The sequence below is a fragment of the Geotrypetes seraphini genome, chromosome 7 (assembly GCF_902459505.1).
Source record: "Geotrypetes seraphini chromosome 7, aGeoSer1.1, whole genome shotgun sequence".
In the NCBI taxonomy this organism is placed as follows: domain Eukaryota; kingdom Metazoa; phylum Chordata; class Amphibia; order Gymnophiona; family Dermophiidae; genus Geotrypetes; species Geotrypetes seraphini.
The window spans coordinates 62,485,691-62,501,562 of NC_047090.1; the positions used below are offsets into that span (position 1 = coordinate 62,485,691).

A 15,872-nucleotide genomic window follows, 5' to 3' on the forward strand; every position below is an offset into this window, starting at 1 on the left:
ATCATGGTATGGGTATTTTCCTCCCGATCAGCTCAGCCAACAGATCTTTTGCGGAGGCTTGGCGGCTCAGCTGATTGGGGATTCCCTTGCTACAATCAGCTCAGCCTACCACATCTACTTTTAACTTTAGACATGTAGGCCTTCATTTTGCTGGCCTACATTTCAGGCGTCTGTTGTAGCACTAGGGAGACGCCTAGGGCCGCTTAAGCTTGGGCGAACTTAAGTGTCCCTAGGCATCTCTCTGCACATGTGCCAAAGAAGCCACTAGACCACTGGAGACATTAAAAGGTAGGCTTGGGGATGGTGCCCGCAGTCTCATAGTGATTCTCATTCTTGCGGCACTACCATGGAACGGTCAACCATTGCCATGGTAATACCGAGCAAAATTAGCAACATTACCCCGTTACTGCGGAAATTCCCATGTCACACTCTAATGCTGATATTTATCACAAGTGCTCAATGCCAAAAACCTATCGTCAGGTCTGAGGTAATATAAAGCCTCTATGGTCACCATGGGCCCCATATCCTTTCCCTCTGCCCCACCAAAATTTAAATATAGTTTCCCTGTAGCACCTTTCCACCCCTCTTCTGACAGAACTGGCCTCCTCCTAATTAAAAAAAAAAATTGTACTGCTGTCTAGTGGAACCCTTTCCTCTTTCTCTCATCCATCCCTGCTGGCCTGACCTGATATTTCATTAAAAAGTCTCTGGTGTCTAGTAGGGTTCACCAACCTCTTGCCTAGGCTCGCACCTCACCCTCCTCCTACTACTAAACTTATACCTTAAAACAAGGCAGAGCTCCTCCCCCCACCCCTCCACCAAACTCATACCTTAAAACAAGGCAGGAATCTGTATCTCCTTGCTGGGAACAGTGGCATGGTACGGGGGGGGGGGGGGTCTGGGGCAGACTACCCAGGCACTATCTTGGTGGGGGTGCTGGAACCTTTCCATCCCCCCATGCCACACTTGCACTCCCCCCTTACCTCTTTAAATCTTCATCAGCATGAGCAACTTCTCTGGCCCTCTGCTCGTGCCAACTTGGCTCCCCTCTGAAATCACTTCCTGGTCACAGGGCCAGCAAGTGATGTCAGAGAAAGTCAACTCCAGTGCAAGCGGCAGACTGGAGAAGCTGCTCGAACTTACCAAGATTTGGAGGTACAGGGGGAAGGGAGGGCGCAAGTGTGGTGGTGGTGGGAAAGAGCAGGGGAGGGGGCAGAGAGGAGGGTGTGGTGGGACGCCACTGCCCTGAGTGCCTCCTACCTTCAATATGCCACTGGCTGGGAGTATCCATAATTCTATCTTTATCCAAGGACAAGCAGGCATTATTTTCTTACATGTGGGTGATGTCATCCACAGAATCTGGCATGGACAGTCAAAAGTGTACTGTCACTGTAGAACTTTAAGACCGCCCATAACGCATGCGTGCTGGTGCCTTCCCACCTGATAGGCGATTGGTCCTGCGATGGTCGCAGGACCATCAGTTCTTAGTTTTCCATGGAACTAAGAGGTTGCTTCACAGCATTCTCTTCAGGGTGTGCTTCAGTCTCTTTTTGTGCCTTCTGGTAATTGTCCTCATAATTCTTATTTTTTTAAATTTCTGCTAATTTCAGTCATTTTTTCTGGATTTTTGATGCTTTTTGTTTTTTGGGCCTTTTGTTCCTCTGCGGCCTCTCCCCTCGCCTTGGAGTCTCAACTATTTTTGGCTTCCCTTTTACTTGAGCACCTTCACCATTGAATCTTTGGACCTGGCATTAGCTGTATTCCCATTGATGTCAAAGGCGCCTAGTGAGTTCAAGAAGTGCACTCAGTGTAACAACTCAAAATAACATGTGAAAATTATCAAAAATCCAAATTATTCCTAAAGGAAAATCTGTAATGGAAATGATACTGTCTGTTCTAAATTGCTCCTGATATTTATTCTGTCTCACAACACAACTGGAAAAGACCTCAAACGCCCAAGTGTTTGAATTGTTCAAGGTGCTTAAACATCATCACTGGTCAAAAAAAACTTGGTAGTAAGCAGTCAGACTAATGCAGTGACAGCAGTTTTCATCCTTTTAGACTGAATAAGCACTTCCCCTGAAGAAGCCATCCAGGGAGTGAAACAGACTGGCCTGAGTTTCGTTGGGAGCAAGCTAAGTGCTTTATTCTGTTTAGAGGAATTTAATGATTGAAATTTAATACAGAAATAACACAAGTATCCTCAAAACAATTCTAAAAAATATCTTTACATTGCTTGATATTCTGATTGCAGTAGTTAATGGTTTGCACATGCACATGAATTTGATTTAAATAGGATGCATAAAAAAGAAAAAACTACCGGGTTTATCTGACCAGTGATGATGTTTAAGCCCCTTTAAAGTGTTTTCTGCATTGACCAATTCAAACACTTGGGCATTTGAGGTCTTTTCTAGTTGTGTTGTGATACAGAATAAATATCAGGAGCAATTTAGAACAGACAGTATCATTTCCATTACAGATTTTTCTCAGTGTAACAAGGCCATTTCGGCCACTGACCTACATTCTTGGTGCATTCATTGCCTTGGGCCTGACCACCAGGATATTAACTGCATACTTTGTACCCTTTTGCAAATTTGGACATTAAAAGCAAAAAAGAGAAACTGTTTATTGCAACATCGAAAGCATGAGATATGCTCGGAACTTATGATTCTGATGCTCACTGTACCCCAGCATTGACACTAGCATTGATTCCTGTATAAGCTCCCTCAGCACTGGGACACATCAAACCGACCCAGTGTCAGGCTTCCACTTTGTCCTCATCGATGCCACCATCCTAGGCTAAGAAGCACAAGAATGGGTTCCAAGACAGAACACCCTGAGTCCTCTCGTACTTCTACCACCTTGATGCATCCCAAGCATCTACGTCAAGATGACCGTTCACCATCACTTCAAGTGCTCTCTCCTCGACATCCATCCTCACCTCTGAGGTCACCTCAAGTTTCAAGTTTATTAGTTATTTGATTAATCGCCTATCACAATTACTAAGCAATGTACAAATAATAACATAAATTTCTAAAATATACAAAAAATACGAGGTAAACATTAACAACATTAAAAACAGACAAATTAAAACAAGGTAATTAAAACTATAACAAGGAAACAATGGGATAGAAGGGAAAGAAATACGATTTATGATAGGAAAGAGAGAACAATTAAGGTAAAATGCAAAAGGAGTGGGAAAAACATAAAATTATTGGAAATAAAATACACAAAAATGTAAAAAAGAGAGCAGATAGTAAGAGCAATTAGCGTTTCAATTAGATATTGAAAGCATCTTTAAAAAGAAAGCTCTTAAGTTGACTCTTGAATTTATCCAAATTCTTCTCCTCTCTTAAATAAAGTGGAAGTGAGTGCTGCTGTAGGTTACCTCATCATCGATCCTGTCTATCGGCGCTCCTGCCAGGCACTGAGGTCAGAACATCGTAGCTTATTGAGATGCTCCTTGCACTCCAGGCACTCGTCGATGCTCCTCTTGATGTTCTCAGTCCCGATTGCCAAGAAGGAGCTATGATCATATTGACTCTCATCTGCCTCAATGTTATAGTGAGGACATTTCACAATTTTCTGCTGATGAATCATACTGCATACCTTCAGACCCTTCTCCTCCATAACTATGAAGAAGGTCTCCTCCAGAGAACTTTTCGTTCACTACCTTCATTCATCAGATGGCCAGCATCTTCCCATCAACATGAATTTGAAGGAAGAACCAAGGGCAGAAATTAATGGAATGTCTGGATTATGAAGAGTGGTCTAAAGACTGCCTAAAACTCCCAATCCATAATGTCCTCAATGAAACTGATTAAAAACTGGGAGACTCCCTTAACAGTTGCAGTTGCCCCTAACAAGCTAGAGTCTTTATATCAAGCTCAATCAATCCTCTCCTGGCTTCAATAACACTCAGCTACAACATCAATCATTGGTTGTAGAATCAGCCTTACCATCATGCATGCCAATAGTTCCAGAACATATGCTAGCATGCCTCTAGGAAGAGAAAATAAAATATTGGATAAGTTTGTCAGATGTATTTTTCAAACCTCTATGCTCACCAGTAGAGTCATGACTTTGTATTTCAAATCCATCATGGTATTAACTTAGAACAAAATATTTTCCAGAGAAAGGAAAACCAGAGCACATAATTTGAGGTTGAGGGGTGGTAGATTCAAGAGCAATGTTAAGAAATTTTACTTCACGGAGAGGGTGGTGGATGCTTGCAATGCACTCCTGAGAGAGGAAAATGGTGACGGAGTTCAAAGAAGCGTGGGACGAACACAGAGGATCTAGAATCAGAAAATAATATTAAATATTTAACTAAGGCCACTCACTACTGGGCAGACTTGCACGGTCTGTGTCTGTATATGGCTGTTTGGGGGAGGATGTGCTGGGGAGTGCTTCAATGGCTGGGAGGGTGTAGATGGGCTGGAGTAGGTTTTGACAGAGATTTAGGCAGTTGGAACCCAAGCACAGTACCGGGTAGAGCTTTGGATTCTTGCCCAGAAATAGCTAAGAAGAAAAAATTAAAAAAATTAAATTGAATCAGACTGGATGGACCATTTGGGTCTTTATCTGCCGTCATCTACTGTGTTACTATGTTAACAAACATTGTGCAGCATCCTTCATCTGACAAAACTAAGCTCTTTCATCAGCTGGTCACAACTCTTCTTACCACCTGGAAATATCTTGCCAGAGTAGCAGTTGATGCTTTCAGTATCTTATCTCGAGCATCTGCCATGCTTTGCTTGGTTTGACTCAGAGTGTTATAGAAACATAGAAGCATAGAAACAGATCTAGATTCTTCAATGCAAGACCGACTCAACAACTTCTCTTGCAAAGGAGATAATCTTTTTGGTGCTCACATAGAGGATGCTGCAAACAAAATAAAAAAGCACAAATATAATTGTCCCTCAGCATCCAGATATTTGACTCACCATGGTTGCATACCACACATACAGAAACAATCAATACCTTTTCAACAATCTAAGCAACAGTCATCATGACTCCTTCAAAGAGAACATTTCTAGAATATCCCTCAACCCTTCCTCCCATCTTCTCTTTTCTGACAGAGCTGGGCCCTCATTTTCAAAGGATATATTTTTAACTTCTTCCAGAAGTCTTCTAACTACCAGGAAAATTTTGTCCCATCATCTTCCAGAGAACCCTCCTTCAACAAGAGCTCTTGGACCTTCTCTAGCTCAATTTCTAGAGTAGAAGACTCAGTGATTCTACTGCAAGTATTTTCTAGTTGCCAGAAACACTGGAGATTTCTGTCCAATTTTAAACCTCCGAGAATTCAACAAATATTTACTGAAGGAGAAGTTTTGCATAGTCTCTCTGGGATTACTATTACCACTACTAGACAAGAGCTACTATCTCTGCTCTCTAAACCTCAAGAACATTTCCATCTTACCTCCCTACAGGGCATGTTTTCAATTTCAGGTGGTGTCAACCCTTACTCTAAGCGTCCATGCACCAATGCCCAATCATCGTCATTCCACTTGGTGTCACCTCTGAGGCATGCCTCAACATTGAGGTTCCCAATGCCTCGATTCCCAATGCAACCACCGCCAACATTGGTACCAATGCCATTGCTACCAGCCCCTGGTTGCTAGGGGTTAATCAAGGTTTCTTCATCACAACAAGCTTACCAGGCCAAAATTCAAAAATTACATCTTCTACCAACTCAACCCTTAGAATGTTTAGGGGCTCTTCTATACACAACTCAAACCTGAGCCTTTCTACTGCAACAGAGACTCAACATACTAATTCACATGTCTCCTAGGTCACATGGCATCTACAGTTCACATGACTCCATTTACCCAGTTACATCTCAGAGAACCTCAGTGCGCCCTCTTGACCCAGTGGTCTCAAGTCTCTAGAGCACTTTCCCAACAGATACAAGTTACCTCAGTCCTTTGTCACACCCTCCAGTGGTGGATGCTACTGGCCAATATTTCCAAGGGCCTTCTTTTCCACACTCTACTGCATTAATTCCCCCCTCCCTCCTGAAAAACCTCACTATGGATGCTTCGATGCATACTTGGGTCCACCTCAAAGGCCTTTATACCTAAGGCTCTTCACAAGGAACCTCACCACCTAGTACTTTGAGCAATTCTCAATGCTCTTCACACATTCCAAGATCACCTTCGCAATCCAGAGGTGTGCATTTGAACACACAATCAAGTTGCCATGTTCTACGTGAACAAACAAGGAGATATAGGGTCTCACCCAATTGGACAAGAGGACATACACATCTAGACTTGGGCAATTCCTCACATTATATTCCTCAAGGCAGTTTATCTAGAAGGAAATCAAACCATCTTAGTAGACAAGTTGAGCAGACTCTTTCATCCTTACAAGTGCTCACTTAACTCAACTTTTGTATGACAGGTTTCTCAGATTGAGGGACCCCAGAAGTAGACCTCTTGGCTTCCCCCCACGACCACAAACTTCTATTCTTCTATTCCAGACTCTATGCATCCAATTATCTGAAGTCAGATGCCTTCTTCCTTGACTGGCAGGGCAAATTTCTTTATGCTTTCTCCCCAATTCCTCTAGTGAAGACTCTACTCATACTTCACCAAGAACAGACCACCATTATTCTCATAGCACCTTGGTAGCCACATCAACTATGATTCCATCTCCTACAACTCAGCATAAGGGAACCCATCACACTTCATATCTTTCCAACATTGCTGACAGAATGAGGGTTCTCTCCTTCATCCCAATTTATGTTCATTAGCACTCACAGCATGGTATTTCTATCTTACCAAGCAGATGCTTTTGCACTATTTGCACAGCTATCAGCCATCATTGAAGTTTCTAGAAAACCTTCCACACAGTGCTGCTCTCACTTAAGTAGACTAGCTTCACAGTTTGGTGTAATCTCCACTCCCTATATGTGATCACTTGTCCTCTTACATCAGTTCTAGTCTACACCTTTTCAACTCTGGTCTCAAAAATACTTCAGTCAGAGTTCATTTCAATGCTGTTAGTGCTTTTCACACACCATTTGGTTTCTAGGTTTATGAAAGGCATCTACAATAGAAAGCCAGCTGTCAAACCTTCTTATGTTGCTTGGGACCTTCATCAAAACACAGTGAAGGAAATCTCTAGGTGCTAGATAACTTTATTCATTCAAATATTGACTCGACAAGAACTTACATAAAATGCATATAATAGGGGTAGAAAAAATGGCCAAAGGCCATTTGTCAGTAAGATCACATTGGCAATAGAAAAATTATATTCATCTAAAAAAGAGGAAACAATTTTTGCTTTTGAGACCTCAGGTTTTAAAAATGGGTGCTACCTTTGTATTAAGATTCCCATGTACGTATATGGTGAATTTCAAGGGAGCTAGATATACTGTATATTTTTTTATTCTACATAGTTATCTAGATTTATTTTGGAAAAGGAGGTGACAATTGCAAGTACCCCTATCAATATCCAGGAATAATGCTCATAGTTAATAACTTGGGTCCACTCCAGGTTGCCTGATTTCTTTCCTTTAAAACAGGGGTGTCAAAGTCCCTCCTTGAGTGCCGCAATCCGGTCGGGGTTTCAGGATTTCCCCAATGAATGTGCATGAGATCTATTTGCATGCACTGCTTTTCATTGTATGCTAATAGATCTCATGCATATTCATTGGGGAAATCCTGAAAACCTGACTGGATTGCGGCCCTCAAGGAGGGACTTTGACATCCCTGCTTTAAAAGGTGATGGAGTAAAATAGTTTTCAATTTTATTGATACTCCTCTCTCACTGAATGATTGTGGACTAACTAACAGTTGGAAAAGAAATGTTTAATTTCCTTGTTTTATTATTCCTTATACTAGTCATTAAGCCCGTTATATTAACGGGTGCTAGAATACTGTTCACCCTCTATGTTGCCCTCTCTTCTCTTTCCATCCAGTGTCCGCCCCCTCTCTCTCTGTCCAATATGGCCTCTCTCCATCTCCTCTTTCCTTTTCCTTTGGTCTGGCATACCGTCCTCCTTCCCTCCATGCCCTGCCATCTGTTCTTCCCTGCCATTCTCTCCCCCTCTGTTCACTTTCCTCCTTCAACTACTTCATCGGGCAACAGCAGCATTCACAATTCATTGCTGTTGCTGGCTTCAGGTATTCCTCTCTGGCGGGTCCTGTGTTCATGAAAACAGGAAGTAGGCAGGACCAGCCAGAGAGGAAGGCCTGAAGCCGCAACAGCAGCGAATTGTAAACGCTGCTGCTGCCTGAAGCACCCGAGGCAGACGGTTCTCTTCCCTCCCAGCCCAACCCCCGCTGACTCTGCGACCCTCCCGGCGAGATGACTTTAATAACAAACCTCCCTCCAGCGTTGGCAGCCGCAGCACGCTAAACAGGCTGGTTCGCGGCTTTCTTCTGCCGTTGAGTCTCTCTGTCGCGTCATTGATGACATCATTAGTGACGCGGCAGAGGGACTCAACTGCAGGAGAAAGTCGCGAAGCAGCCTGTTTAACGTGCAGCGACTGCCAACGCTGGAGGGAGGTTTGTACCGGTATGTGCAGAAGCGATATGTCTCTCCCCCTCCAGTACCTGTGCAGCACTTTGCGGCACATCCTCCCATCCTGAGTCGGCCACAGCGCTCGAGTCTGTTTCTCCCGCTTTGTCTAGCCGCCGCATACGCACTCTGGCCACGGACCTACAGATCAGGGATTACAGATCATGCAGGTCTGAGTGCGCATGCGCGGCTAGCGTTTTATTATATAGGATTCCTTTTTATGTAATTGGATACATGTTGGAAACTGTTTAATTTCATTATGATTGTTATTATCATAAAAAATTGAAACTCAATAAAGATTAAGGGCTCCTTTTACGAAGCCGCGTTAACGGTTTAATGTGCGTAATAGCGCACACTAATTTGCCGCCCGCGCTAGTCACTACCGCCTCCTCTTGAGAAGGCAGTATTTTTTTGGCTAGCACGGGGTTAGCGTGCGCTAAAAAGGTGCGTGCGTTAAAGCCACTAATGCGGCTTCGTAAAAGAAGCCCTAAATTACAAAAAAAAAAGAAGAGGAAAAATGATATTCACATAGAAAAATAAAATTATAAAGTTATTATACATAAGCACGTTGTTAATAACACTTTATAATAATTTTGTTCTTAATGTGTAGATTCCTCTTAATAGTAATGGTACTGTTCCATATCTTGGTTTCTTGACAAGATACAGCAGAACTAATGTTAATGTAAATCAGCTGGAATCTGTAAGAAAAAGGTAAGAGTTTTGTATTATGCTATGTAGTCATGATGAACAACTTTATCCCTGCTATCTAACCCCCTCTTTTACGAACGCATAGTTTGGGTTTTAGTGCCAGCAGTGGCGGTAACTACCCTGACGCTCATAGAATTCCTATGCGTGTCGGAGCAGTTACTGTCGCTGCCGGCACTAAAACCCACTCTATGCACTCGTAAAAGAGGGGGTAAGTCTTTTATCAAGTTTGCTTTAAGAGAATATGATTCTTTAGGTTGTTGAATAGTGTTCTGATTTTTGAGTGTACTTATCAAATGGGATTGAATATTCTTATCTTCAAATGTAAAGAATCAAAACATCTCTACTGCTCATTTTTGAACAGTCAAAGATTAGTAAAATTATGGAATATCTGCAGTAGAGACAGTTAAGTTATACACAGCAACAGAATACAGTACTTCAGAGGCAACCTTGAAAGTTTTTGGAAGAAGAAAATAAGACACTATAATAATTTAATTATACTCTATCAAAATGCTGAACAAATAATTAACTTCATATTTTTCATAGGTCAAAACCAATTTTTTCACTCTTACTGCAGAATTGGAAACAATTAGTAAATTTGGTGGGTCAATTGCAACTGTGTATTGATCGGTTCCAACTTAAGAAACAACTAAAAACCCAGTTGTTCATCACCACATTTTTGTGACTTATTAGACTTTATTTGTACAGAAGAGATTATTCACCTATGAGGATTTTAAGATTTTAGTTTATTAATTTTATGTGTGTTCTTAATTAATGTAAACTGTTTAGTCTTTTAAATGGTATAGAAAAATGTTAAATAAATAAAATAAACTATATTTGAAGAAAGTGACATTAGCAGCAGCAGTATGGATGGGCAGACTTGCTAGAGCATATGACCTTGATTTGCCTTCAACTTCTATGTTTCTATATTTTTTTTGTATTGATTATTGATACATTTTCTGAATTAATATCTGATTGGGTGTTATTAAGTTTGCTGTGGTTAGGCCAATCACTGGCACTGAACATCCAGGTCCTTGGCAGACCTGGAGGTTATGTGAGAACCAGCTAATGATCAGTGCCATCACCCATATACCTAATCAGGCAGAGCTAGGACTGCTTTCTGTGTGGTCCTACCTGCCTGGCAATACTCCCTCTAAGGACTGGCCAAGTATGTGAAAACATTTTGGCCCAGATTCTGTATAGGACACCCGGTCTCAGAAGCTGCCTAAGTGGCTTTTGAGAATGGCACACAGGCGTCCTATATAGAATTGCGTCTGTCCTCACAGACAGACCCCTAAACCCGCCTAACACCAGATGCCAGTTTAGAGAATCGTGTTGCCACTGAGCTGACTGTGGCAAGGGAATCTCCCTACCGCAATCAGTTTAGTGGCAGGGAACTTGTCCCCCCCGTAAAGTCTACCAGCAAGAGGAATGCCCTGTCCCTCCTGCCAAAACCCCCGAAGCCACCCCTCACCCCCGACCCCGAATGTCCATGGCAGAACGAGTGCCCAATTCCTCCTGCTACCACCACCCCAAGACATCCCACGGAAGGAGGGATGCCTAGTTCCTCCTGCCGGAACCCCCCCCCACCTCTCTCCGGCTGGCTGACCCACCTCCACTGAATGGTGGGCCTTCCCCTTCCTGGTGCCTCCCATGGGAGGTGGCCTAAGGGATCTGACCAATCATAATGTTAGGCCACTCCCAGTGTATCTCAGAATGCATCCTATGGGAGGAGCCTTAAGCCCCTGGGCCAATCAGGGTCTTATGCCCCTCCACAATGCATCCCATGATGTACCAGGAAGAGGAAGACCTACCATTCATTGGAGGCGGGCGGGCCTGCCAGCCGGAGGGAGTGATCATCCCTCTGGCCGGCCAACTCTTTAAGATAGTTGGAGGGTCTGGGCGGGCTTGGGGGAGTTGGGGGGTTTCCGCAGGAGGAACTGGGCATTCCTACTGCCAGGGGATGTGTCAAGGGGGTTTCAATGTCTAGGGGGTGGGTGGTTCTGGCAGGAGGAACTAGGCATCCCTCCTGCTGCATGTTGTCTCGTGGGAGGTGGGGGGTTTCCGGCAGGAGGGACTGGGCATTCCTCCTGCCAGGGAATGTCTTGAGGGGGTGCAGTGTTTCAATGCCTCTAGGGGGGGTGGAGGTTCTGGTAGGAGGGACTGAGAATCCCTCCTGCTGGGGGATGTCTCGGGGGGGGGGTTCCGGCTGGAGGGACTGAGCATCCTTCCTGCCACAGACATTTGGGGATAGGGGGTGCGACTTCGGGGGTTCCAGCAGGAGGGACTGGTCATCCCTCCTACTGGTAATATTTGCGGGGGGTTCCCTGACACAGCCGCTAATCTGATCGTGGCAGGGAAATTCTCTGCCACGATAGGATCAGCGGCCTCATCTATCTGAAATGTAGACCAGCACGGGCTTGCACTGCAGGAAACGGTGACAGAAAGCAGGAGAGTTCGGTGAGCAGGCAGGAGAGATTGGGGCTGAGCCCTGATAGCAGTGACAGGAGACTGCTTCTCCTGTCACTACTAAGATAAGGGGAAGATAGTTAATCATATATAATCAATTCATCAATTCTAATGTCATTCATTCATAACTTTGAATAAAGGCCAAAATAGCATCTAATATAACAAATTTAAATCAAATTGTTTATTGAAGATATCATAAATATCCAAATTATAATAAGAATAAAGTCTTGATCCTTATTGAGTGTTCAAAGAGAAATGTGGTGGACATATCATAAATTATACAGACTTCAATCTTGAGAACCTCTTATGATATATACCATTCCAGGTTCCTGTCTTGTATATTATTATAATCATTTATGTCCACCGCCCCCTACCAAAATAGATCTTTTCTTTAAATTTATTTGATATGAATTACATTTAATATCCTATAATTATTGTAATCACTCAATTTACAATATTTTTTTTAATAAATTCAAATTTTTTTTAATAAATTCAAATTTTTTTAAATAAATCTTTATTCGTTTTCAAAAATTACAACAAGTGTACAATAATTCATCAGAAATATATTAATTAATCACTTGACAATCTTATTTGTAATCTTCCAATACATAAATATAAAAGAATCCCACCCCTCCCTCCCATATACTAATAATTAACAATTATCAGTTCTTATCATTCATACTCCCACCCTCCCAATACTGAGGTGTTTAAGATGTCTGATCATTAGAATAAATAATCAATGGCCCCCAAATCTTTTTAAACTTATTATAATTACCTTGTTGTATAGCAAGCACCCTTTCCATTTTATCAATATGGCATACTGAATTCCACCAAAAAGTATAATTTAGTTTAGTATAATCTTTCCAATTTCCTGTAATCTGCTGAATGGCAATCCCTGTTAATATTAATAAAAGTTTATTATTATTCGCTGAAATTTGGCTTTTAAATCTCATTGATGTACCAAATAATACAGTTTCATATGAAAGTCCAACATGATTTTCTAATAAAGAATTAATTTGGGGCCAAATTAACTTCCAAAAGATATTTATATAGGGACAGAAAAATATCAAATGATTTAATGTCCCAGCTTTTAAACCACAATGCCAGCATCTATTGGACCTTGAACTATCCAACTTCTGTAAACGAACTGGGGTCCATAAAGCTCTATGCAACAAAAAAAACCAAGTCTGTCTCATAGATGCTGCCCTTGTAGTTTTTTTCTCCAAGACCAAAAACGTGGCCATTGAGAGGCAGAAATTCGGTGCCCAAGCTCAATGCTCCAAATATCCCTAAGAACAGTTTTTTGTTTTTTATTCAAATATCCATATAACAATTTATACCACTGTGCGGCTTGGTGTCCCAAGAAATCCGCCTGAAAGCACAGGAATTCCAAACTATACTGAGAATTAAGAATCACTCAATTTATTAAATTTACTATTATAAATACTAACCTTAAATATTTTATGATTAAAAAATACCTAAAAGTATGAAGTGCTTGTACATAAAACCTAATTGGTGAATTGCATTTAATATCCTATAAGTATTATAATCACTCAATTTATTAGATTGACTATTACAAGAGCTAACCTTAAATATTTGAAAGTAAAAAATTATTAAGTGTATAAAGTCCATGTGCATGAAACCTAATTAATTAATGTGTATAAAACCTAATTAATTGGTATACATAAACCTAAAAAATGTTTGTTCTTTTCACCTATAACGATATTTTCATGAATTTTGATAAACTTTATATTTATATTCAAATTCACATTCCTTATATCAATTTTTTAGGTTTTATGTATACCAATTAATTGAAAACTTCGGAGCTGGCAGCAAACGTTCAAAGGTAAGGCAGGCCAGGCCAGCGTTCGGTTGGTTTGGGGGGGGTTGGGTTCTTTGCTCCTTTCTTTGCTCAGGAGTCCGATTGAGCTGATCGCAAGGGAATCCAAGATCAGCTTCGCCTGCAGCTTCGCAAAGTCTTGCCGGTTCAGCTGATCTTGGATTCCCTTGCGATCAGCTCAACCGGACTCCTGAGCAAAGAAAGGAGCAAAGAACCCAAACCGCCCCCCAAACCAACCGAACGCTGGCCTGGCCTGCCTTACCTTTGAACTTTTGCTACAAAGTGTACTGCAACACTGGCATGGTACAAGCAAGCATGCTTATTAAAATCAGCAAAATATTCTTATATTGGTGTAACTGAAAAATATCTTAAATATATGGGAAAAACTGATGGATATTTATATATGTACTAGTCTTATAGCCCGTTACATTAACGGGTGCTAGAATATATGTGGGTGTGTCTGTCTTTATTTCTTTCTCTCTCTCTCCTTAGCCGCTTTCTTTCTTTCTGTCTTTCTTTTTCCTTGGCTGTCCATCACCACCCCTTGCCTGCTCCCCCTGTCCATTCTCCCTTCCTTTTACCTCCCCTGTGTCTACCACCACCCCTTCACTGCTCTCCTTATGCAGCAGTAGCCCTTCTCCCTTTGTTTTACCTCCCCCCTGTCCAGCAGCACCTCTTTCCTTCTCCCCCTGTCCAACATTAGGCCTCCGTTCCTTTTTCTTCAGCCCCCCTGTCTATCAGCACCTCTTTCCTTCTCCCCCGTCCAGCAGTAGGCGACCCTTCCTTTTTCTCCCCCTCCCTCCTTCTTATCCCTATGATACACTTACCTTGCTCTGCCCCTGATCAGAGGTTCCCGACAGCCGCCCAGTTGAACCCATTGGAAAAGTTCCCTCTGCCGCATCCCGCACCCCTCCTGACGCGACTCCCGCTGTCTTTCTTTCTGATGACATCATCAGAGATGCGGCAGAGCAAATCAGGGCAGTAGAAGGCCCCGAAGCAGCATGTGTAGACTACTGCACACGCTGCTTGAATCGCCATGTGTAGTCAGGCCCGCGGGAAGGGAAGGGGGGGGCGGCAAAGGACTTGGGTCAGTTTAAAAGCTGGGGCGGAAAGTTGCTGGGCTTCTCGGTGGGGGCGCTGAGCGGCGGCGATAACCTCTCCTCCGAGACATCCCCCCCCGCCCGCCTGCTCGCTCGCCCGCTGGAGGAACAGAGATCGGCGGCTGGCTGCGGTCCCGTCTTGTAGAGGCATCGGCGGCTGGTGACGTAAGCGCGCATGCGCACTCCTACCTAAGGTGCCCTACATCTCATGGAAAACGGATGCACGCAGATGGGAGTGCGCATGCGCGGCCTAGCATTTTATTATATTAGATAGTGCAACTAAGGGCTCCTTTTACTAAGGTGCGCTAGCGTTTTTAGCACGCGCTAAAGATTAGCATATGCTAACCACACACTGAACGAAAAATATTAATGCAAGCTCTATGGAGGTGTTAGCGTTTAGCATGTGTGGTATTGTAGCGCACACTAGATGCGCGCTAAAACCGCTAGCACACCTTAGGGCTCCTTTTACTAAGGTGCGCTAGCGGTTTTAGCACACGCACAAAATTACTTTGTACTATAGCGTGCGCTAGCAAAAATATTACCGCCTGCTTAAAAGGAGGCAGTAGCGGCTAGCGTGCGGGGCAATTTAGCATGCGCTATTCCGTGCGTTAAGGCCCTGACGCATCTTTGTAAAAGGAGCCCTTAGTAAAAGGAGACCTAAGTCCTTGGTAAACTTTTTTTCTGTATGGTTCAGTAAAGTTATATTTGTTTCCTTTTTTGTCTAAATTGATTTGCAGATGGAATTCTTGCCAAAGTAATCAAAACGTGACATTAAATCAACTTGAGTTCCAGTTAAAAATCAAGGTACTGTATATTAGCAATAAAAATGCTATGTTATTGAGGGCATAGTTATCAATGTGGACTGTTAAGGTTTGTTATTGTAACACTAACTCTTGCTATTTTAACACAGGTTCTATTTTATGGAATGCGATCTAGTTATTGTAATTATTGTAATTCGATCTATTTAAGCTTGACCAAGAAAAGCTTTCAAAGACTTCAACTTATCCAGAATTACATTCCATTCCATTAGTGATTTCTATTCCGCCTGTGCCTTGCGGTTCTAAGCGGATTACAAATTAGAAGAGATTTGGACATTTCCGAGAGAATTACATAACAAAGATTCATGTAAGTTACATGATACGGTAGAGAATTACAAATTGGAAGATATCTGGATTTTTCCGAGAGAATTACCGTATTTTCACGCATATAACGCGCGCGTTATACGTGTT

General features: G+C 42.5%; 1 protein-coding gene across 4 annotated transcripts in view; it reads left to right on the forward strand.

Annotated features, from left to right (window-relative positions):
* Positions 1–15,872, forward strand: part of EFCAB6 (EF-hand calcium binding domain 6) — a 474,908-nt gene that overhangs the window by 42,928 nt on the left and 416,108 nt on the right. For all 4 annotated transcript variants that reach the window (XR_004540188.1, XM_033953069.1, XM_033953071.1 and 1 more), the window contains exons 4-5: positions 9,140–9,240; positions 15,381–15,447. Coding sequence is in view for 3 of the 4 variants with exons in the window: in XM_033953069.1 (XP_033808960.1) it covers positions 9,140–9,240; positions 15,381–15,447 (168 nt within the window). In the remaining variant the exon portion in view is untranslated. The remainder of the gene's footprint in view (positions 1–9,139; positions 9,241–15,380; positions 15,448–15,872) is intronic.